Genomic DNA, 21,380 nt, shown 5'->3' on the forward strand with positions numbered 1-21,380 from the left:
CTCTTAGCTCCTTCTGCCCTCTTCTCCTCACACAGTTACTGGCCCCTAAAGCTGAGCAGACTTCAGCCAACTGATCCCCTTATTCCCAGGACCAGCAGCCCCTCTGGACATGACTCTTCTGGAAGGCTGTGTGGGGGTGGAGGACCTGGTGCTCCTGGAACCCCTGGAACAGGAGCCTCTGCTCAGGAACCTCCAGCTGCGCTATGAAAAGAAGGAGATTTATGTGAGTGCTTGTGGGTGCCCCTGGTTGCGGGGGTGTGGCCAGAGCAGTCCTGTGCTCCCACCACCCCTCCCAGCATCCTCTACCCCAGCCCTGCTCATCCTCTTTCCTTTTTTTTGCCTCCAGACGTACATTGGTAATGTGTTGATCTCAGTGAATCCCTACCAACAGCTGCCCATCTATGGCCCGGAGTTCATTGCCAAATACCGGGACTATACCTTCTATGAGCTGAAGCCCCATATGTAAGTAAAGGGACTGAGGGAAGGCTGACAGGGCCCCCACTTCCTGAGAGCGAGACACCCTGATTTCCTCTATCCTTTCTCCTGAAGGAGGCTCTCCAGCTTCCCCACTGCCCCCCCGCCACCCTGGTCCCAGGAAGCCCTTCCTAGACCTATCCCTTGTTCTGTCTAATCCAAGTGAGGAGGGCAGATGACTCTGGGGGCTGGAGATGGAGAGAAAGATGGGGTCTTGGATTAGCCCCACCTTAGTCATCACCTGCTTCCTCCCCTCCGAAGCTATGCTTTGGCAAACGAGGCATACCAGTCACTGAGGGACCGAGACCGAGACCAGTGCATCCTCATCACGGGCGAGAGCGGAGCGGGCAAGACGGGTGAGGGCCCTGGCTGGGGGCGGGGAGGGGGTATGGCATGGAGTCACTGCTCGAGCTCCCCCCTCATCTCTTTCCCAGCCAGGCCTGGCCCTGCCCCACCCCAGGAATCCCTCCCCGGCTTTTCTGCTTCTGAGGGGTGTGAGGTGCTGGACTTGAAGGGAGTTGGGGGGGTGGGGATTCACGTGAAGGTTTCCCTCACACAGAGGCTAGCAAGCTGGTTATGTCCTATGTGGCGGCTGTCTGTGGGAAAGGGGAGCAGGTGAACTCTGTGAAGGAGCAGCTGCTTCAGTCAAACCCGGTGCTGGAGGGTGAGGATTCCAGTCTCTGCCTTCTCTGCCCCCGCCCCCCCTCCCCACGGGCCCCAGAGACACTTAGCCCTACACCCTCTCACCCCGTTGTTGTTCAGCCTGAAAAATCCGGGATTGGCATGATGGCTGGAAGACCTTCCTCCTTCCCCTTCTCAAGAGCCCCTCTCCTCCCCTCAGTCACCTCACCTCCCCTCTCCCCATCTCTGCAGCTTTTGGCAATGCCAAGACCATTCGCAACAACAACTCCTCTCGATTTGTGAGTGACCATCTCCCTGGCCTGGGAGGAGAGGGTGTGGGGGCTTGAGATGGAGGAATGAGGCACAGACCCCTGCCGGACAGGGTGGTGAGAAGAGGAGGAAGCAAAGTCTCTCTCTCTCTCTGGTCTCTGAAGGGAAAATACATGGATATCGAGTTCGACTTCAAGGGATCCCCCCTTGGTGGCGTCATCACAAACTGTACGTGTCTCCCCATTCTTTTTTTCTTTTTTAAGATTTTTTTTTTTTTTATTTGAGAGAGAGAGAGAGAGAGAATGTACAAGCTGGGGGCAGGGGCAGAGGGAGAAAGAGAAGCAGACTCCTTGCTGAGCAGGTGGGACTCGATCACAGGACCCTGAGATTACGCCCTGAGTCAAAGGCCACCTCTTAACTGACTGAACCCAGGATCCCCAAACGTGTATCCCCATTCTGCTCACCACCTCTCTCTCCTCCCCACCCCACGGTGTCCCTTTTTGCTGATTTGCTACCTTAGGAAGGAATAGTAGGCCACTGAGACTGCCCGAGCCCTCAGAACACCAGTGATGAGGGCCAACTTAGAGGGAATCTGTGGATCTCCCAGCCCCTAAGGATGTTATTTTCTAATCTGCTGCCAGATCTGCTGGAGAAATCCCGAGTGGTGAAGCAGCTTGAAGGAGAAAGGAACTTCCACATCTTCTATCAGCTACTGGCTGGAGCAGATGCCCATCTGTTGAGTATGTGCCTGTCCCAGACACAAGGCCGAAGAGCCCAACCTCCATTCCATTTCCTCTGGGCTCCTGCAGCCCTCAGGCTTCTTCTCTCTGCATTCTGCGCTCTGAATCTCAGCCACTCATTGCTGGGAACAATCCCCTGACCTCTGTGTTCTCTTCTTTTTCTGGGATTGTATTGCTAGGAACGAACCTTCTGGACTCTTATTCCTCTGTCCTGCTTGGGTTCCTGTTTCCCCAGGCTGGCTTCAAAAACGGAACACTTATTTCCATTTATCATTCTTTCCTATCTTCAGTTTAAGGGGCTTTATCGATAGCTCAGCAGAAAATCCGGCAAGATATTCTAAGTGTTCAAGAATGTTTGATGAGCTGTAGTAGAAGCTGTTCCGGGTCTACATCTGCCTCACCCAGGCCCTGTCCTTGATTTACTCTTCTTAGATGGTTTTATGGAGGTTTCACTTATTCATTCATCAAACATCTCCTGAATACCTACTGTGCTCGAACATGGTGCTGGCCTCTAGTGATGCAGAGTTGAGTAAGATGACATGGACCCTGTCCTCAAGAACTTACAGTCTCCCAGGGATGACAGCTATTTGAACAGGAACACAGCAAAATACAGTGTGATCAGTGCCACAGGCCTGTGCTGGAGGCTGTCAGAGCACTAGTCATGGAGTACCCTGTCTTGTCTGGGGGAGCGCTGGATGCTAGATCAGCCTGAGGTGGCTCTGGGTGGGCAGCACCATGGAGTCTGGTGGGACTTCAGGCCTTGCCAGTGTTTGCCTCCCAATCCAACCTCTAGCTGTGAGCATTGTGGGTGTCTGGCCCCCAAGAACCTACCTTTTGGTTTCTGGTTGTTCTCCACTGGACTTGTGACTCTCTCCTTGCCCCTTGTGGGGGTCTCCCTGGTTCAAGAGCCCCTATAGCTCACATACTTCCTTCCTGGCTCCATAGTCTTGGTTGTGTTCAGGTTGTCTGAATCATAGGCACTAGTAGCCTGTTCTGGTTGATTCAACGATTGATTGAAGCCAAGTCTGGACAGGGCCTCCCTGGTGTCATCATCCCAGGGCCTTTCTGATTCATTCTTTGTCCAGACACCCCTCTTTAGCAGGTTCCTGTTTCAAAATTTGTGTCTCAGGGGAAGCTGCCATTACACTTTAGTTTGAGGGATATTCCCTGATTCTCAGATTGGGTAAATAACAGCTAATTGGTATCTTTCAAGCTCCATGCCTAACCTACTCCTTCCCACCTCAGGTGAACAGCTTTGACCATTCCCTTGATTCATTTCTCCTTAAGAAAAAAGTTTGTATATGGCAGCCAGGTACACAGGATATGAAGATGAAAAACACAGTCCCAACGCACAAGGTGTTCATTTGTGGGAGAGACAGAAGAAAACAAAACCTTGCCCATATGTTGTGGGCTGGGATAGAGGCTCACCATGGGGGGAACACAAGAGAGACTTTTGGCTCAGCCCCACAACGTCAGAGAGAAGCGTCCAGAAGAGGGGTCAGGTTTGGGGAACAGAGCATCTGACACTTTGTTGGTGCTGAATGAACAAATAATGAATGGGCCAACTCTGGTCTAGGTGAGGTGTTGAGGCTTGGAGTGGGTGGGAGATAGGTGCTCACCTTTCTTTCCTCACCTTTGTCCTCTCAGAGACACCGAGAACTGAGCAGGATGGAGAGTTTGCTTGTTTTCATTGTTTAGAACCCTGAGGGTGAGACGAGGAATGGAGTGAGTCTTTTCTTTCATAAAAGTTGGAAAGAAATAAGATCATAAAAGTTGGATTAAGAACGCCCAAACCCTAAATACTACTTAAAAATTTCGTCTATTCTCATGGGAATTAATGATCCCCAAACAAAGGAGGCAGGGGAAGAGTCTAAAACAAAAATGGCTCCTTTGAATTAATGAGTATACCAAGCTAGGTCAGGGGCTGTGAGAGTCAAGGCCATAAGCCTCCTGAGAGCCTGCGTACTAACCCTCTTCCCTTGCACTGGCCCTCCCAGAGGCCCTGAAGCTCGAGCGGGACACAAGTGGCTACACCTACCTAAACCAGAAAGTGTCCAGAGTGGACGGCATGGACGACACCTCCAACTTCAAGGCCGTACAGGTGGGTGCCCGGGGTGGGCCCTTAGGTCAGCCCCTGAGCCCAGGCTTTGGCTTTGAGAAGGGACGCATTGAACTGCCACCACCGTTCAGCTTCTGATTTCTGCTCTCTCCTCAAGAGTGCAATGACTGTGATTGGGTTCTCGGAGGAGGAGATTCAACAGGTGCTTGAGGTGACGGCCCTCGTGCTGAAGCTGGGGAACGTGGAGCTGGCAGATGAGTTCCAGGCCAATGGGATATCAGCAAGTGGCATTCAGGATGGGAGAGGTCTGCATCACCCTGCTGGTAACCCCAAGCAGCTCCCGAATCTTCTACTACGATTTCTGTTCTTCCACCAACTCCCATGTCACTGACTTCACTCTGATTCAGTCCCGCTCCGCCCATTCTCGAGCTCTTCCCTAGACACACTGATGGAGATTCCCAGTGAGACACTTTGGAATGAGGTGATGAAGTTCGATAGACCTAGATTCTGGGACCTCTCTGAATCTCAGTGTTTTTACAAAGCATTTCAGGAGATTGTCCTATTGAAGTGGAGAATGCATTCAAAGTGTCCAGAGCTCCCTCTGTCCTCCTTCTCCTCCCCCCACCCCAGAAATTCCTCCTGGGCTGTTTTCTGGATGGGCTATAAGGATATCCCCAGCAAGACCCAGGGACACCTGTCTCCCAGCAGTGTCACTTCTCGGCCCTCCTTCCCTGGGAGGAAAGCCCTCTTTTCAGGCCATGTTGTGTTTTCCTTCTCACTCCAGGAATTCAGGAGATTGGGGAAATGATGGGTTTGAAATCAGAGGAACTAGAGAAAGCTTTGTGCTCAAGGACCATGAAAACAGCCAAAGAAAAGGTGGTCACTGCACTGAATGTCATTCAGGTAAGGGCCCTATGGGGTAAGGCTGATCTGGGGACTCTTCTGTGGCTACTCCCCTAAGCAGCTGGCCCTGCCCGCAGGCTCAGTATGCTCGCGATGCTCTGGCCAAGAATATCTACAGCCGCCTCTTCAACTGGATCGTGAATCGAATCAATGAGAGCATCAAGGTGAGAGGTGGCTCTCTGCTCCCAACACTCTCCTGTCTGCCTCACGTTTCTTGCCCTGGTCACCATCCCCATACTTCAGGTTCTGAGACGAGCTGAGGAGGAAGGACGAAGCGTAGGGTTCCGTTCCTTCCAGTAATGTGTTGTTGTGGAAACATCTCTAGTTTTTGGGTTTGACTCTCTGGATCCCCTATTTACTGCCTGCGTGGCCTTTTTGTTTCACGGAGATTCTGAGCCTCAGTTTCCTGACTTGGAAAATTGGACACTAATGGCTACCTGCTTCACAGGGCTTAGTGAGGACTGGATAAAATTACGTACGTGGTTACCATATAACCCAGAAATTCCACTCCCAGATATATATCCAAGAGATTTGAAAACAGATGTCCACATAAAAACCTGTACCCAAAAGTTCAGAGAGGCATTATTCATACTACCCCAAAAGTGGAAACGACTCCAATGTCCATCAGTTGATGAATGGATAAACAAAATGTGGTATATTCATACAGTGGGATATTAAGAAGGAACGAAGTACTGATTCATGCTCAGCATGGACAATCTTGAAAACATTCAAGTGGAAGAAGCCAGACACAAAAGGTCACATTATGTATGATTCCATTTATATGAAATATCCAGAATAGGCAAATCCATGGAGATGGGAAGCAGATTGATGTCTAGCAGGGACTTGGGGTGGATGGAGGAGAAGGGGGGAGTGTCTGCTAATGGGTGTGGGTATAAGATCTCTCTTGGGGCTGATGAAAATGTTCTGGAATGAGGTAGTGGGGATGGTCATATACCTTTTGGATATACCAAAAAAAAAAAAAAAAGCACTGAATCATACACCTTTAAAGGGTAAATTTTATGGAATGTGAATTAGATAAAAATGGAGCTAGTATTCAAAGCTTTTTGTACATGAAAATGCCATCAATTCAGAAGCTATTACTGAAAGGCAGTTGAGAAAAATAGGATTTAAATCTAGGTTTGGGTAAATGCTTAGCTCTTTTGAAATTTGATTTGTTCATCTGTAAAATGGGAATAATCATATCTTCTAGGGTTATTGTGAGGTTTCTTGAAGTAAGAATGTAGACTTTTTTGTAAAATGCCTTACAAATCTAAGAGATGGCTATTGTCCACAGAGGATCTTATAGTCTTCCTGCCTCATTCCCTGGGAGCACCAGCCTAGAATCTGTTCACATCTCCCTTCCTCCCTCCCTCCCTCCCTCCCTCTACTTGTCCTCTACCATGCAGAGGAGGAAGGAGGATAAAATCACAGCAGTCCTCTCCCAGCATGGTCAAGCTCACCCGAGTTCTGTTCACCCTCTGCTCCAGTCACCTCCGCCCCAGAAGAGCCTGGCCCGGTTTGCAAAGGAGGCCCGTCCTCAGACTTATCTTTTCCTCCTCTTCAGGTGGGCACTGGGGAGAAGAAGAAGGTAATGGGGGTCCTGGATATCTACGGCTTTGAAATTTTAGAGGTGAGAGAGTTTTGCCCAGCTGCAGCACCCTGCTTCCCCCGGGGTTGGGGCACGTAGACTCGGGGCTGGGGAGGGGGTGGTGAGAGAGGGGAGGCGTAGGGCCGAGAGGCAGAAAGGGGCTTGGGCTGAGCGGCTCCCTTTCTGCCTGGGTCCCCTCCCTCAGGATAATAGCTTCGAGCAGTTTGTGATCAACTACTGCAACGAGAAGCTGCAGCAGGTGTTCATTGAGATGACGCTGAAAGAGGAGCAAGAGGAGTATGAGAGGGAGGTACGCCGAGCCTTCCCCTGCTTACCCTCTTGGAAATTGCTTCTGGGCACGTGCTGATCTGTCCTTTTCCCCCATCACAATTTCCTCTCACTTGTCCCCAGATGGGAACACAAAGGACAACAAGTTTCCCTTGCACAGGTGCAGTCCAGCATTACCGAGAAGCCCTGGTTTTTGCTCTCCGTCCCTCAGGCCCTCTGTGCCACCCCCCCACCCCGGCCCCGGGCCATGCAGGGAAGGGGCAGACGGATGGAGGGGTGTGTGGGGGGAGACCTCACGCGGGTGTGGCGACAACTGTGCATGGCCTGCAGCGGACTGTGAACCAGATTTAGAAGGGCCATTTCTCCTGCCCTCATCACCCTACCACATCCCTTTTGGTGCTTTTCTTTAACGTCTCAGAATTCTTTGTCTCCGAGGGCCCTGGCTGATGTCACTGTCCCCGCTTGTGGCACTCTGATCCCAGACTTCCTCCCCAGAAGTGCCCCATGGCTCAACATTTCCACACTCCTTCCCCTGTTTGCCAAGAACCCTTGTTTTCTGTGGCTAGGTGTGAGAAAAGCTATCTGATTGAGCTAACCCACTCCAGAGTGTGAATGGCTGAGAGTCTCACTCGTCAAAACCCTCCCAGGGATGCTGCCCGGGAACCATCAGGGATCCGCTGTGGCAGAATTTCAGGCAATGTGGCCACAATGTGTGGGAAAGGTTTTATTTTTTTTCTTAGTCGTTTTGTATATTTTTATTTTAAAAATTTAATGATCAAATGGAGAACACATTCCCATGCTTCGAAATTCAAAAACTTCTTTAAAAAGCCCATAAAGAAGAGCTCAGCTCCCTCCCAGCTTGTCCCCAGCCTCATAGAACTCCTACCATCTAGAGCCAACTGAAGGGGCCCTCTTTTCACAGGTCTTTTATATGTAATCAAGCAAATCTATAAGTACATTTGCCCACAGAATTTATTCAAATGGCGGTGAATACAATCTGCTCCATATCGTGCTCTCATCAGTTAACAAGAGATCTTTCTGTATCGGTAAACGATCTCATACTTCATTTAACTAGTTGGGGAAGGCATATTGGGGATGAAGTAGGAGGACAACTCTACTTAATTCCACTACGAGTTCCCTAAAGATCTGTGATTCCCTAAGGATCCCTAAAAAGAGAGAGAGGCTTGTGTTCCCCTGCCACATCCCCATACCCGGGAATGGCCTGAGCCTGGGAGGTGTGGTCCTTGGGTGGAATCAGGAGCCATCTCACCTGCAGCTATCCCTAAAGCGGGGAGCAATTATCTTCGGGTCTTCTGTACCATTCTTGCCTTTGTTAAAAAAGATTTATTTATTGGAGCGCCTGGGTGGCTCAGTCGATTGGGTGTCTGCCTTTGGCGCAGGTCATGATCGAGCCCCGTGTTGGGGGCTCCCTGCTCAACAGGGAGTCTGCTTCTCCTTCTCTCTCTGCCCTACTTCTGCTCTCATTTTCTCTCTCTCTCAAATAAATAAATCTTTTTTTTTTAAGATTTTATTTATTTATTTGAGAGAGAGAGTGCGCACGTATGTGTGGGGCTGGGGGGAGGAGGGCAGAGGGAGAGAGAATCTCGAGCAGGCTTCACACCGAGGACAGAACAAGTGACCCTGAAATCAAGACCTGAGCTGAAATCAAGAGTCAGAAGCTTAACTGACGGAGCCACCCAGGCACCCCCATTCTTGCTTTAAAAAAACAAAAACAAAAACTACACAATCCCAAAGTATCAGGTAGATTAGTGGTTCTCAAACTAGGAGCATCAGGTGTTAGAAAGGCAGATTTCTGGGCTCTGTCCCAGACATGCTAAGTCGGAAAGCCTGGGGGGGGGGCCCAGCAGTCTGTTTTCCCAAGCCCTCCAGATGACTGCGATCCAAGTTCGGGAAGCACTGATATAAGTCTTTGAAGATGTATTAAGTTAGGTCTGCTATTTGATGAAGCTGGCTCGTGCACTTTGGCTTATAGGTTTTTGTGAGAGCAGCGTAGCCATTCCCTCTTCCACATACTCGGGGACCCTTCCCTACTGCCACAGTGGGGTAACCCCTAGCCCAGCCTTCACTCAACATATGACACCTCCCTCTCCAGCCCACAGTGCCTATAGGGCACTCTGAAGCATTTCCCTGTCCCTCACAGCTGCTTTGGGTCCTCCCACGTGTCTAGCCACCCACCCCACAAATACTCCATCAAAACCTTGGAGGGATGGGGGCCTAAACAGAAATCACACCAAGCACCCCCTTAACTATGGGGCTTTCTGAGTCCTTTGTGGGGTGGGTCAAAGGGAGCCTGAGTCCCATGAGGTCTTCAGAGACTCGTCTTGGACCTGCTCCTGTAACCTGTCACATTACCTCTTGCCAGGGCATACCGTGGACAAAGGTGGACTACTTTGATAATGGCATTATCTGCAACCTCATTGAGCATGTGAGTTATCCTTCTCTCATCCCTGAGACCTCCTTCCTCTTCCAGACTGCCTGAATATCCTTGCCCTGTCTCTCCTACCCACCTTTCCCTGCCCCACTTGGTAAAGATGGTAAACAAGACAAAGGATGAGGGGCAGAGGGACAGCAGTGAGGATGTGGACATATTGGAGGCCCTGGCCTAGGTTGGGCTGATCTTGTTTCCCTGACCAGAATCAGCGAGGCATCCTGGCCATGCTGGACGAGGAGTGCCTACGGCCTGGGGTGGTCAGCGACAGCACTTTCCTAGCGAAGCTGAACCAGCTCTTCTCCAAGCACAATCACTATGAGAGCAAAGTCACCCAGAATGCCCAGCACCAGTATGACCACACCATGGGCCTCAGCAGCTTCCGTATCTGCCACTATGCGGGCAAGGTGACATGGCAGGGCTGGAGGGTAGAGACCAGGGCTGGGCGTGGGCGAAAGGCAATGGGGGAGAAACTACGGGGAGATGAGATCTGGGAATACGTCATGCTGAGACTGGGAGCACCAGTTGCTGGGGCAAGGTCATGGGCCCTCCAGACCAACAGCTGTTCCTCTACAGGTGACTTACAACGTGAAGAGCTTCATTGATAAGAACAATGACCTACTCTTCCGGGACTTGTCGGAGGCCATGTGGAAGGCCCGGCACCCCCTCCTTCGGTCCTTGTTCCCTGAGGGAGATCCCAAGCAGGCATCTCTCAAACGCCCCCCAACTGCTGGGGCCCAGTTCAAGAATTCTGTGGCCATACTCATGAAGAACCTGTATTCCAAAAACCCCAACTACATCAGGTGACATGCTGGGCACATAGGGAAATGCACTGTATGTGATGACACATGCAGTGTCCACGCACAATGTCCTTTGGGGGGTGTCTCCGGAATAGGGGTGTCAGAGGCCCCTCCCTCATAAAAAACAAAGTCAGATGAGTTGCTGAGAGTCCTGGAGCAGGGAGAGCCATCAGACTTTGGTAGGAACCATGCTTCAGTGAGTGAAGCTGGAAAGGCCAGTGTGTTCACTTCCTCTGAAATGTTTCTACTCAGGGGAATGTGTGCAAAACAGGGTTCTGGAGACCAGAATGGGTCACACTTGCAAAGGTGAAGCTCCTGAAGCCTGTGCCTCCACCCCAAGGTGTATAAAGCCCAATGAGCATCAGCAGCAAGGTCAGTTCTCATCGGAGGTGGTGGACGTCCAGACTCGGTACCTGGGACTGTTAGAGAACGTGCGGGTGCGACGGGCGGGTTACGCCTACCGCCAGAGGTACGGGCCCTTCCTGGAAAGATACCGATTGCTGAGCCGGAGCACCTGGCCTCGCTGGAATGGGGGAGACCGGTAAGACCCCTGGGGGAGACAAGGGAGCAGGGAAGGGCAGCCAGGGACCATCTGGGCCAGGGAGGGAGCAGACAGTGGAAATCCCCAAAGGTTCGTGAATGGATACTTGGGGAAATTAATTCTCACTTTTCAGGGGCTCTGAAATCTGTGCAAGCCCGGAGCTCTTCTCCCTGGGTAGAGGGAGTTGGGGAAAGGTAAAAGAAGGCCCTCCCTGGGATGGGCCTGGGCAACTTTCCCCATCTGTTCCTGTAGGGAGGGGGTTGAGAAGGTCGTCGGGGAGCTGAGCTTGTCCTCAGAGGAGCTGGCCTTCGGGAAGATGAAGATCTTCATCAGAAGCCCCAAGACTGTGAGTAGGAGGAGGCACTTGTGTTTGGCAGGGGGTAGGAGGCAGCCGGGTTGGAGAGCCCCCCAGTAAGAGGCCGGGCTTTAGGGAAGCATCCGTAACTAGGGACGGATGGTGGGTGAGGTAGTCTGCTCTCAGCCAGGACTTCATCCCTGGGACCTGAATCCTTGGGCTATGCCCCTGCCCTGAGCCCTGGCAGATAGAGGCCTGCACAGCCCACTCTGAGTGCCTCTGGCTGGGGTGGGACTCCTGGGGGTCCCGGGGATGCGCCCCTTGTGTCCAATCGTCCAAACCTAGCATAGGCCTGAGACAGAGTTCAGTAGGTGCCCAGGGAGTGACTGAGCAATGAGGACACCACTGGCTGGGAAGGCCAGGAGCCCTGGGTGCCACCAGGACAGCCTTTCACCACCCACCCCCCCCTTCCACTCTCCACAGCTGTTCTTCCTGGAGGAGCAGCGGCGCCTGCGGCTGCAGCAGCTCGCTACGATCATCCAGAAGACCTACCGGGGCTGGCGCTGCCGGGCCCACTACCAGCTCATGCGCAAGAGTCAGATCGTCATCTCCGCCTGGTTTCGGGGCAACAGGGTACCGCTTACCACCCCTACCCCCCCAGGGCTCACCCCCTGGCTCTCATAAGAGACTGGGAAGCGGGACAGCTGGTTCAGGAGATGGAGTTTCTTTCTAACAGTCCTATTGTTTTCTGCAGCAAAGGATACTATACGGGAAGATAAAGTCCTCGGTATTGCTGATCCAGGCTTTTGTGAGAGGGTGGAAGGTAACCGGGAAGGGCAGAGGGGCCTCTTCCCCACACACAGGTCCTTCCCCACATGCTTTCTCCCTGATTGTGCCAAGTGCAGGGCAGAAAATGGAGCAGGGAGTGCGGTGTGATGGCAGGTCTGCGCCTGCGCAGTTGTGCGGTCTGCTGTGGGTCTGGGAGGGTGGCCGCGGGCGGGCGGATGTGTCTGTGTGCAGGGGTGTGTCTCCGACTTGGAAACAGAGCTCTGCCTGTTGCTTGGAGGGCCCTCCTCTTGGCCAACCCGTCTGCCTCTCCCTGCAGCACAGTCGCAGCTCTATCTTACTGTGTTCTTTGTGTGGGTGAAAATTATAGAACCTCTTCTAGATCTGTCTTCTGTCATCTAGGTCTAACTGTCTCTCTTTTACTTTGACTCCTTTCTCCTATGTCCCTGCCAGGCCCGCAAGGATTATCGAAAGTATTTCCGGTCAGGGGCTGCCCTCACATTGTCAAATTTCATCTATAAGAGCATAGTAAGTGGTGGGGTTCGGGGGTGGAAGGTGGAGGGTTGGGTGGGGCACAGGTTTGGAAAAGGAAGATGAGTGGTTTGAGAAGAGGTGACTCAAGGCTTTCCCCCCAACAGGCTTCTTCCATCTGCTCCTACTTAGTGTTGAAGTTGGGGGATAAAAGGGAGGGGGGCAGCCACCAGCGGGAAGCAGGCTCCAGTGTCCCAGGGCCCAGGGACAGAATGGGAGGGCGTTCTGGCCTGAGCGGACATGGCTGGCAACCTTGTGGCCAGAAGGGCTCCCAGCACACTCACTGACTGAGCCGTGGTGAATAGGCTCAGGAAGAGATGGGCTGGGTGGTTAACAGCCATGGAAGAGGCTGAGCCTTCTGGAAGAGCGCCGTGAGGACGCACATAGGGCTGACTAACTCAGCCTTCCAAGATCCATTTTAGGGTTGGGGTGAAAGTGGAGGAATCCTCCCTTCCACCTCTTCTGAAACCATAGCAAGTGAGTCCAAAATTAAATCTCAGGAGAGATCTTAATTCTGGAGGCTCTGGGTCCAGGTGGCAGGAAGAAGCCAGGACATTCAAACTCTGGGCAGCTTCCAGGGAGAGGAAAGTGGACAGAGGAGGGTGTTTTCCAGAGACGCCCATCCAACAGCAATGGCGCTTCTGAGGAGCAGCGAGGGAAAACAGACAGGGAGAGAGTAGCACTTCCAGTGACGCCTTGCAAAAAGCCAGAGAGAGGGACGGAGAGCAGGACATGTTGGATAGAGGGCTGGGGTAAAGCAGAGTTGACCTCTGCTGATTCCATTTTTGACAGTTAGGACTCTTACTAATTATGCTTCTGGAATACACTCATTGGAGCTCCCCTTTGTGGTTGGAGTGGTGGGATCCTTACTGGGCCTCCTCACTGTCTCCCTGAGCCTTTGCTGTGTCCTCCTTCTCCTGCCCCAGGGGGGCTCCATCAGGATGGCCCCAGACTGTCTGCTTTCCTAGAGTACGTGCTCTCTCGCTGCATCCCTGAGGCCAGTAATCTGATTCAACTCTTACCTCCTGACTGGCCCCTCTTCTACCTTTTCTTTTATCTGCATATTATCAGGCATCTGCTAAATGTCACCCCAGCAGCTGTTAGGTTTAGACCAGTATTTCAGTGAACCACAGCCCCTACAGAAGCATGTGTACAGGGCCAGGCAGCATGGATTCCTTCAGTGTTTCTGACGAGTTTGTATTTTGCTATTGCCTTGCCTGTAACTAATGCGAATACCTACTATTTTTTGAATACTTACTATGCCCTAGGCCCTTTACATGCATCGACTCTAATGCTGTCAAAATCCTGTGAGGTAGACCCTTTTCTTTCCTGCATTTGGTAGGCCCAGAGAAGCTGACTAACTCGTGAGGGGTCCTGCAGGTGGTAAGGGCAAGAGAGCTGGGATACACACTGTTTGACTCCAGAGTTTTAATGCCTGCCTAAGACTGTCTCCCCACACGGTCCCCTCTCCCCCCACAGAGGTCTACCGGGGCAGGAGGGCTATAAGGGGAAAGGCAAGACTTTCTAGATCTAAAGAAAAACAATTAAAAAGAGAAAATACTCAGAGATTCCACATCAGTTAGAACATGGGGGATTGTGGAAAATGCTTAGGAATGTTCATTGAATTAAATCAAACTAGACTTGACCAAGGACCGGGAACTTAACGGTTAGACCAAGGCTGCTAGATCTTTGTGGTGGAAGTATCAAAGAGCTGGGATAATTCCTGCAGAGTTGAAGCAATATACTGAGTACACTGCCTTTTTCTATTTTAATTTTTCTAACCTAATGTCTTAGTAAAAATTTTCCATAAAAATTCTGAAAACTGGGGTGCCTGAGTGGCTCAGTGGGTTAAAGCCTCTGCCTTCGGCTCCAGTCATGATCCCAGGGTCCTGGGATAGAGCCCCGCATCCAGCTCTCTGCTCAGCAAGGAGCCTGCTTCCTCCTCTCTCTCTCTGCCTGCCTCTCTGCCTACTTGTGATCTCTCTGTCAAATAAATAAATAAATAAATAAAATCTTTAAAAAAATATTCTGAAAACTTAGAAGTGCTCAAAATCAAGCTATTCTTTTTTAAAAGATTCATTTATTTTAGAAGAAGAGATTATGAACAAGCGAGGTGGAGCGGGGCAGGGGAGATACAGAAGGAGAGAGAGAATCCTGAAGCCGATTCCAAGCTGAGCAAGGAACCCGATGTGGGGCTTGATCTCAAGGCCCTGAGATCATGACCTGAGCTGAAATCAAGAGTCAGCTGCTTCACCAATGGCGCCATCTGGGCACCCCAAGATCAAACCATTCTCCATATCTTCAATAATTCTACCCCACAAACAAACAGGGTGCTCGGTGCTCCCTCGGATATAAAGACTTGAGAATCCTTGTTCTTTATTTGGGGAGAGTAAACAGATGCCATGGGTGAAACTTGATTGGATCCCAGAACAGGAAAAATAAAAACAAAGCTAAAAAGAACATTTTTAGAAGTTTATAAAGGACGTTAGGAGAAATTTGAGCATGAATCGCTGTCGGATGAGTGTATCTAATTAATGTTAGTCTTCTTAGGTATGGAGGTGCATTTCAAAGGATGGGTAGGGTCTGAGTGGGCAGAGCTGAGCCGAGAGCAGCATGGACTAAGGCACAGAGAGCTAACACGTGGGCTGGGCAGAGGGCGTGACGAGGAGTCCTGTCTGAGAGGCGTGCCAGCGTAGTGCAGGGATCCTGTGGCACGAGCTTGGGCTCTAAGTGGAAGACTTTGAATGCCAGGTGGAGGTGTTGGGCTGGACTGATCAGAGAGGAGGGGAGGCGGCCCCCGCAGATAGTGGTGGCTAACGGTAGGCAATTGTGAACCAAGACAACAGGAAGGTACAGGAGCGAACTGTCAAAACATGGAGGCCAGTTTTCACCTTGGTTCCTCTCACCTCTCCTACCCTGGACAGCAAATCTCTGCTTGGAACCAACCCTTCCCTCCCTTCAGTCTCCCGATCACACTCTTACTGGCCAGCCTCCAGCCTACACTTGACACCAAAAGAGATCGGGGAGGGGACTCCCTTCCATCTCCTCACTCCACTTGATGCTTCTTGCTCTGGGGGGGGCCTCCCTCCTCTTGTGTGGCAGGATCTAGAGGAGAGTTTGCCTCTTGGGAGAACTTCCTTCTTATCAGTCCACTCCCAATCCCGCCCCCTCCCCACGTAGACACAGAAGTTCCTGCTGGGGCTGAAGGACAATTTGCCGTCAACCAACATCCTGGACAGCACGTGGCCGGCCGCCCCTTACAGGTGCTTCCACACAGCTAACCAGGAGCTGCAGCAGCTCTTCTACCGCTGGAAGGTGAGGGGGGCCCGGCGCGGCACTTCTCATTTCTCTTTCCCTCCTCCTTCTGATTTTCCTCATCTGCCTCCCTCTTCCACTCCCCCCCCTTTTTTTTAATTGTGAAAAAGCATACATAACAGAATTGGCCGTTTAAACCATTTTAAAAGTAGACAGTTCGGCGGCATTAAGCACATTCACATCGTTGTAAGACCATCACCCCGTTCATCTCCACACTTTTTTCATCATCCCAAACTGAACCTCTGTACACATTAAGCAATAACTCCCCACTCCCCACTCCTCCAGCCCCTGGAACATCCACTCCACTTTCCCTGTGAATTTGACTGTGCTAGGGGCCTCATATAAGTAGAGTCATACGTTTGTCCTTTTATGTCTGGCTTATTTCACTTAGCACAGTGTTCTTCCGTTCAGGAAATACTTACTGAGCACCTGTCTAGACTAGACCTTGTGCGGTGTGCTGGGCATACAGCCCTCCCTCCTAGGGCTGGCATTTGATTGTTTCCAACCCTCTCCCCCAGAGGCCCTCGGGCCCCAGGGCTCCTCCAGCCCCTGCCCTCTCTGAAGTGCCTCGAGTCTGTTCTGTTTGCTGTCTCTCCTCTTCTCCACTTCTTGGTTGTTCTTCCCCCCCCCCCCCCCCAGGCCTGCCCCCTGCCTCCCGGAGCTTAGCCCCTGCCCCTCCCCCCACAGTGCAAGAAATTCCTGGATCGGCTGTCCCCGAAGCAGGTAGAGATCCTGAGGGAGAAGGTCTGTGCCAGTGAACTGTTCAAGGGCAAGAAGGCTTCCTACCCCCAGAGGTGAGGGCCCCTCAGACCCCGCGCAGTCAGTCTCATCACGAGCAAAGGAACATCCCCCAGGTGGATTAGGGCAATGGTTCCCAAACTTGGGTGTGCATAGGCACCACCTGGCAGGCTTGATAACACCCAGATATGGCTGCACCCCCTTCTCAGAGTTTCTGATTCAGCAGGTCTGGGGCTGTGGGCCCAAGAATTTGCCTTTCTGAAAAGTACCCAGGGGACGCTGCTGCTGGTCGTGGCCCACGCTCTGAGAACCACTGAGAGAGAAGATATGGTGGAGGATGGGGAAAGGGGCGTGGGAGGACTACGAGGGGAGCTCACTGCGGGGAGGCCCAAGGCCTTGGGGGTCAGTGATAAGGACCTGGTCTCCACCATGTACCTCCTGTGTGTCCTCAGTGTCCCCATCCCATTCCACGGTGACTACATTGGGCTGCAAGGGAACCCCAAGCTGCAGAAGCTGACGAACGGAATGGATGGGCCTGTTCTGATGGCAGAGACCGTGAAGAAGGTCAATCGTGGCAATGGCAAGGTGAAGGCCGGCATCCTGAACCCCTCCCCGGAGCTTGCTCCAGAGTTGGAAGGGTGGGGGTTCATCCTTGCCTTTCCTCACACTTTCCTCTTCTGTCTTAGATTTCCTCCCGAATTCTTCTCTTGACCAAGGGGCATGTGATTCTCATAGACACCAAGAAGTCCCAGCCCAAAACTGTCATTGGGCTGGACAGTGTGGCCGGGGTGTCAGTCACCAGCTTCAAGGATGGGCTTTTCAGCTTACATATGAGTGAGGTATCAGAGCTCCTTGGCTGCAGGCCCTTAGGCTGGGGAAGGCGGTGGGCATCATGGGGTTGGGGTGGGCTGGGGGTGATGGGGCCCAGACCTCTCACTCTGGGCCTTCCATGCCTCTCATGCTGCTCCTATGGAGGAAAAAGGAATCCCGTCCTCACTCTTTCTCCCCCTTCCTAAGATATCATCAGTGGGCTCCAAGGGGGACTTCCTGCTGGTCAGCGAACATGTGATTGAACTGCTAACCAGAATGTCCCGGGCTGTGCTGGATGCCACACAGAAGCAACTTCCAGTCACCGTGACTGAGAAGTAAGGCCATGAGCTGGGGCTGAGGGCCAGCTTGGGGGCAGATAACCAAGCTGTTGGTCATTGTGACCGGAAAAATCCGTGTAGTCAGAAACCGAAGCACACTCTGTCAGGGCAAGCCTCGGAGGTCTTCTTAGTCTCCCCACCCAAGTTGTCTGGGGCCCTGAGTCTTCTGATGCAAGGGGAGGAGAGATGCGCTTCCTTCAAGAAGGGGAGGGGAGGCCATCATGAAAATACGGGAGTAGGGGTGAGGGGATGGGGGTACTAGCTTTGCCCCTCTGCCTGCTCCCCCTCCAGTTTCTCAGTGAGGCTCAAGGAGAGCAGTGTGACTATCAAGGTCATCCAGGGCCCTGAGGGCGGTAGAAATGGCAAGCTAAGCTGCAAGAAGAAAGGGAGCCGTGGCCTGGAAGTGACCGTATAATGAGGAGGTGGGGGCCGAAGGCGGAGACAGCAGCTTCTTCTCCTGGACCAGTGCCCATCCTGCCCACCCGTGTTTGTGAGAGAATCTCCTGTCCAACCCCTCTGATCCCGGGGATGGGGCTCAGAGACTGAAGAGCCCTTGAAGAGGACCTTTCTCCCACACTCTTCCAGTCTCCTCTCCCTTAGAACTTAGCTTCCTCCCACCCTCAGGCTCTTTGACCACTAATAAAACAAGTGACTTTCCAAACATTTGCTCAGTGTGGGTGAGTCCCTGTTTCCTGGCCTTCACAGGACTTGTACTTTGACTGCCCTCTCCCCCTTCCCCCTCCTCAGGCTCCTTGGAGCTAGCAAATGCAGATAATAAGAATGGAAAAGAAGGGAAATTGTCTCTGGCCTCCTTGACCGGCTGAGCTCTGGCGGGGTTTGGAGAGACTGGGGTGGGGGTGGGGCAGCCAGCGATGGGGCTCAGGTCCCAGGTGGCCATCGGGCTGATTCATTAAGTGTGTCCCTGGAGGGAAGAAGTGAGGATCCCTGTCTTGTCGGAAACTAGGATCCTTTGGAGATTTAGCCTGAAAAGAGGCCCAAGGCTGGAGGGCTCATGGGAGCTGAGGTGAGCTTGGGAATGCAGGGTCCCCTACACCCAGGAGTTGCCCCCTCCATCCCCCAGCTCATCACTGGGCTCTGCCACATGAGCCCCCCAGCATCCTCTTCCTTTCTGTACACCAGAGATGCTAGGCTTCTGCCAACAGTTTTCTTGCTAATCACTGCCCAGCAGCTGGGGCCTGCAGCTGGTAGCACTTTCGGGGGTGGGGAGGCTCCGGGTCCCAGACTCTCCCACCCCTAGGACTGCCCCCGCTTCATTTATTTCCCTTGGGTCACTGCCATTATTTTTTTCTTAATTTTCAACTGTCTCGCACCATCTCGTCCCCTTTTCTATGGGCTCTCACTAGAATCAGTATGTAATATTTTGTATAATGCTCTGAATATCTCCCCTTTCCCTTAATATCTGTTTCCTTATAGACTCTGCTCGTCTCAGCCTCTCCCACCCCCGTCTCTACCTTTAGGGAACAAGCAGCTCCTGTGTTTGCCATAAAATGTAGATGTGTGCTCTGTGAGAATGTGCAGATGGCCGCCTTTGTTCCTGTCTCTGGATGTCTCTCCCTCATTTCGCCATCCCTACCTTCCTTGCCTCTTGCCTGTCTCCACCACTGAGCTCCCCTGTGCCTTGAGGCTGGGGATTCCCTCTACCTCGATTTTCCAGAGCTTCCATCATCAGCAGGCGGCTCACGGCCCCAGGTAATCATGCCTGCGGGAGCCCTGATTAACTTCTCTTCTTGCCTGTGGATTAATCTCGCTCTCTGAGCATCAGTCCTGTTCTGGCACACCCCGCTCTGGGCTGGGAGAGGGCACAGGGAGTCTGCTTTTCCTGGGCACATGGGGGGCTGTGTCCTGAGAGAGGGGAGCTCAGGATCCTAGTCAGCCTCCCGCTGCCCACACCCCGCCCCCGCCGCCCCAGCTCACCCCATCCTTGACTTCTCAGAATCAGGCCAAGGAGGAGATTGTGTCTGGCGAGAGGGGGCTGGTTACCAGAGCCTGGCCGCCCCCGCTCTCCGCCTCATCTCCTGCTCCCAGGGCCCAAATTGTCGTCACTTTCCCAGTGAAGTGTCTGGTCGTTTTCAGAAGCAATTTCAGGAGAATATGCAGCTGCTGCTCCCCATCCTGCTTTCCTTCCCCAGGGCTGAAGGCACTGTCTGCTCTCTGGACTAGGGAGAGGTGGAGGGGGGGAAAGGCTCCAGTCCCTGTCATCCTCCTGTCCTCCCTCCAGCTCTCATGTGGACTGATGCTAGTCTGAGGAAGGGTGCGGACTCATCTCCTTTATTCTCCCATCCCTCCCTCCCCTGCTTCCCATCTCTGCCTCTCTTCTGGGGCCAAGGAGTGTGGGTTTTCATCCCCCGAAGCCTCTAGGGGGGCTCTGTTGTCCCGCCTGTGCAATAGAGCTTGAACTGGCTCCACCGTGCCGGGAGAAGCTGCCGTTCTGCTGTCTTCCTGCTCGGCCAGTCCAGCATTCTCGAAGTCTGGGTGGTTTCTCTGAGGGCTCGGGCCTGGAGGCCCCTAGGCCCCGTGAGGAGCCATCCGAGCACCTCAGCTCACAGCAGCTCTGGCGCCGCGTTCCTGGCTCAGCCCATCCCCTCCAGTTCCTTGCTGAGGGCCATCCGCCAGCTGTCGCCAGGCTGCAGGACTTGGCAGGACACAGAAGCTGCCATCCTCCTGTTCTTTTCTGGTATCTCCGCCTAGGGTCTGGGCTCTCCCTCGCCACCCTGCACCACCCCTCCGGGAGGCTGGGGGAGTTGCCATGTTGCACCCGAGCCCTGCATGTGGCGGACATATGTCGGTCATCGTGCATCACAATGCACGCTCATAGGTCTCCTCTTCTACCAAACACCATCTCGGCTCCACAGAACACATACTGTCCTGGCCTCATCTCCAAACCACCCCGGCAACGAAGAGGGAGAGCTCCAGTGGGAGGATCTGCTAGGGACCCTACTCCTCTAGGCTGACGATGGCTGTCCAAGATGTGGCTCCAGTGAAAAGTGTGTAAGGGAAAACCACCTAGGGGCTCGGGAGCTACAACACGCACTCCACAGGGCATTTGCACATGGCGTGTGGGGGCAACATGAAGCCTTGCCTGCCCCAGCCCTTCAAAGCCTCCCTCCTTCCTCACCTTTCTGGCTTCATTTAGCATCAGCTCTTTCAAGTCTCTGCTCATCCCAGAGATCAAGAGGAGATCAATTCTCCAGTTCTCCCTGCCATGCCCTTGCTTCCCCCGTCCTCGGCTCCTGCCATCCTCTGTGAGAGGCTGCATCATCAAAGGACATTATTCATGGTGGACCTTTGCAGAAGCCCTGCTTCCCTGCTTGCCAGGGTGCGGAGGCAGGGATGGAGGGGTGGGCGGTTGGAGAGAGGCTGCCTCAGAGATGGGACCCAGGAGCCTTTAGTTCTCAGCCCTCAGTCTAACACGCCTCCTACTGCTCTCCACCCCATCTCACACCACCCCGGTTCCCTCCAGCCTGCCTAGCCTGGACTCCCTTCTCCAGACTGGTATGGGGAGGAGAAAAGGTAGGGGATGGCTGCAATTAGAATCAGCACCTGAGCTTCTCCAAGGCATGAACCCGCCATGACATTTACATGTAAACAGGCTCCAGCTTCTACCCCTCATCCCACCGAAGGCTCCTAAGCCTGGGTGCCGGCCCATGGTTGGCCCATACAGCGCTGTAATTACCTGGATAATGGGAAGCTTTAAATGAGGCCCCACTAGCCTCTCACATTATAAAGGGGCCTTGAGACCCAGCTGCTGCCCTCACCAGGGGTGAGCGTGGGGTCATGTGCTGGCAGAGAGACTTCTGTCAGTGTGGCCCGAGT

At 52.9% G+C, this 21,380-nt stretch overlaps 1 protein-coding gene across 1 annotated transcript; it reads left to right on the plus strand.

The window, feature by feature from the left end:
• The first annotated feature begins 109 nt into the window (after nt 1-109).
• On the plus strand, nt 110-17,961 carry LOC111160183 (myosin IA). Its single transcript, XM_022523086.1, has 27 exons — nt 110-223; nt 347-462; nt 736-830; nt 1,034-1,138; nt 1,348-1,394; nt 1,530-1,593; nt 2,007-2,105; nt 4,103-4,206; nt 4,322-4,469; nt 4,949-5,067; nt 5,145-5,231; nt 6,632-6,697; nt 6,861-6,965; nt 9,327-9,389; nt 9,599-9,799; nt 9,969-10,195; nt 10,533-10,733; nt 10,986-11,079; nt 11,512-11,661; nt 11,783-11,851; nt 12,268-12,342; nt 15,526-15,660; nt 16,348-16,454; nt 16,851-16,983; nt 17,085-17,237; nt 17,416-17,543; nt 17,838-17,961. The coding sequence occupies exons 1-27, from the start codon at nt 110-112 to the stop codon at nt 17,959-17,961; spliced, it is 3,129 nt and encodes a 1,042-aa protein (XP_022378794.1).
• Nucleotides 17,962-21,380: the final 3,419 nt, after the last annotated feature.

This window comes from Enhydra lutris, unplaced genomic scaffold, assembly GCF_002288905.1.
Source record: "Enhydra lutris kenyoni isolate GAN:26980312 unplaced genomic scaffold, ASM228890v2 scaffoldscaffold74, whole genome shotgun sequence".
Taxonomy (NCBI): Eukaryota; Metazoa; Chordata; class Mammalia; order Carnivora; family Mustelidae; genus Enhydra; species Enhydra lutris.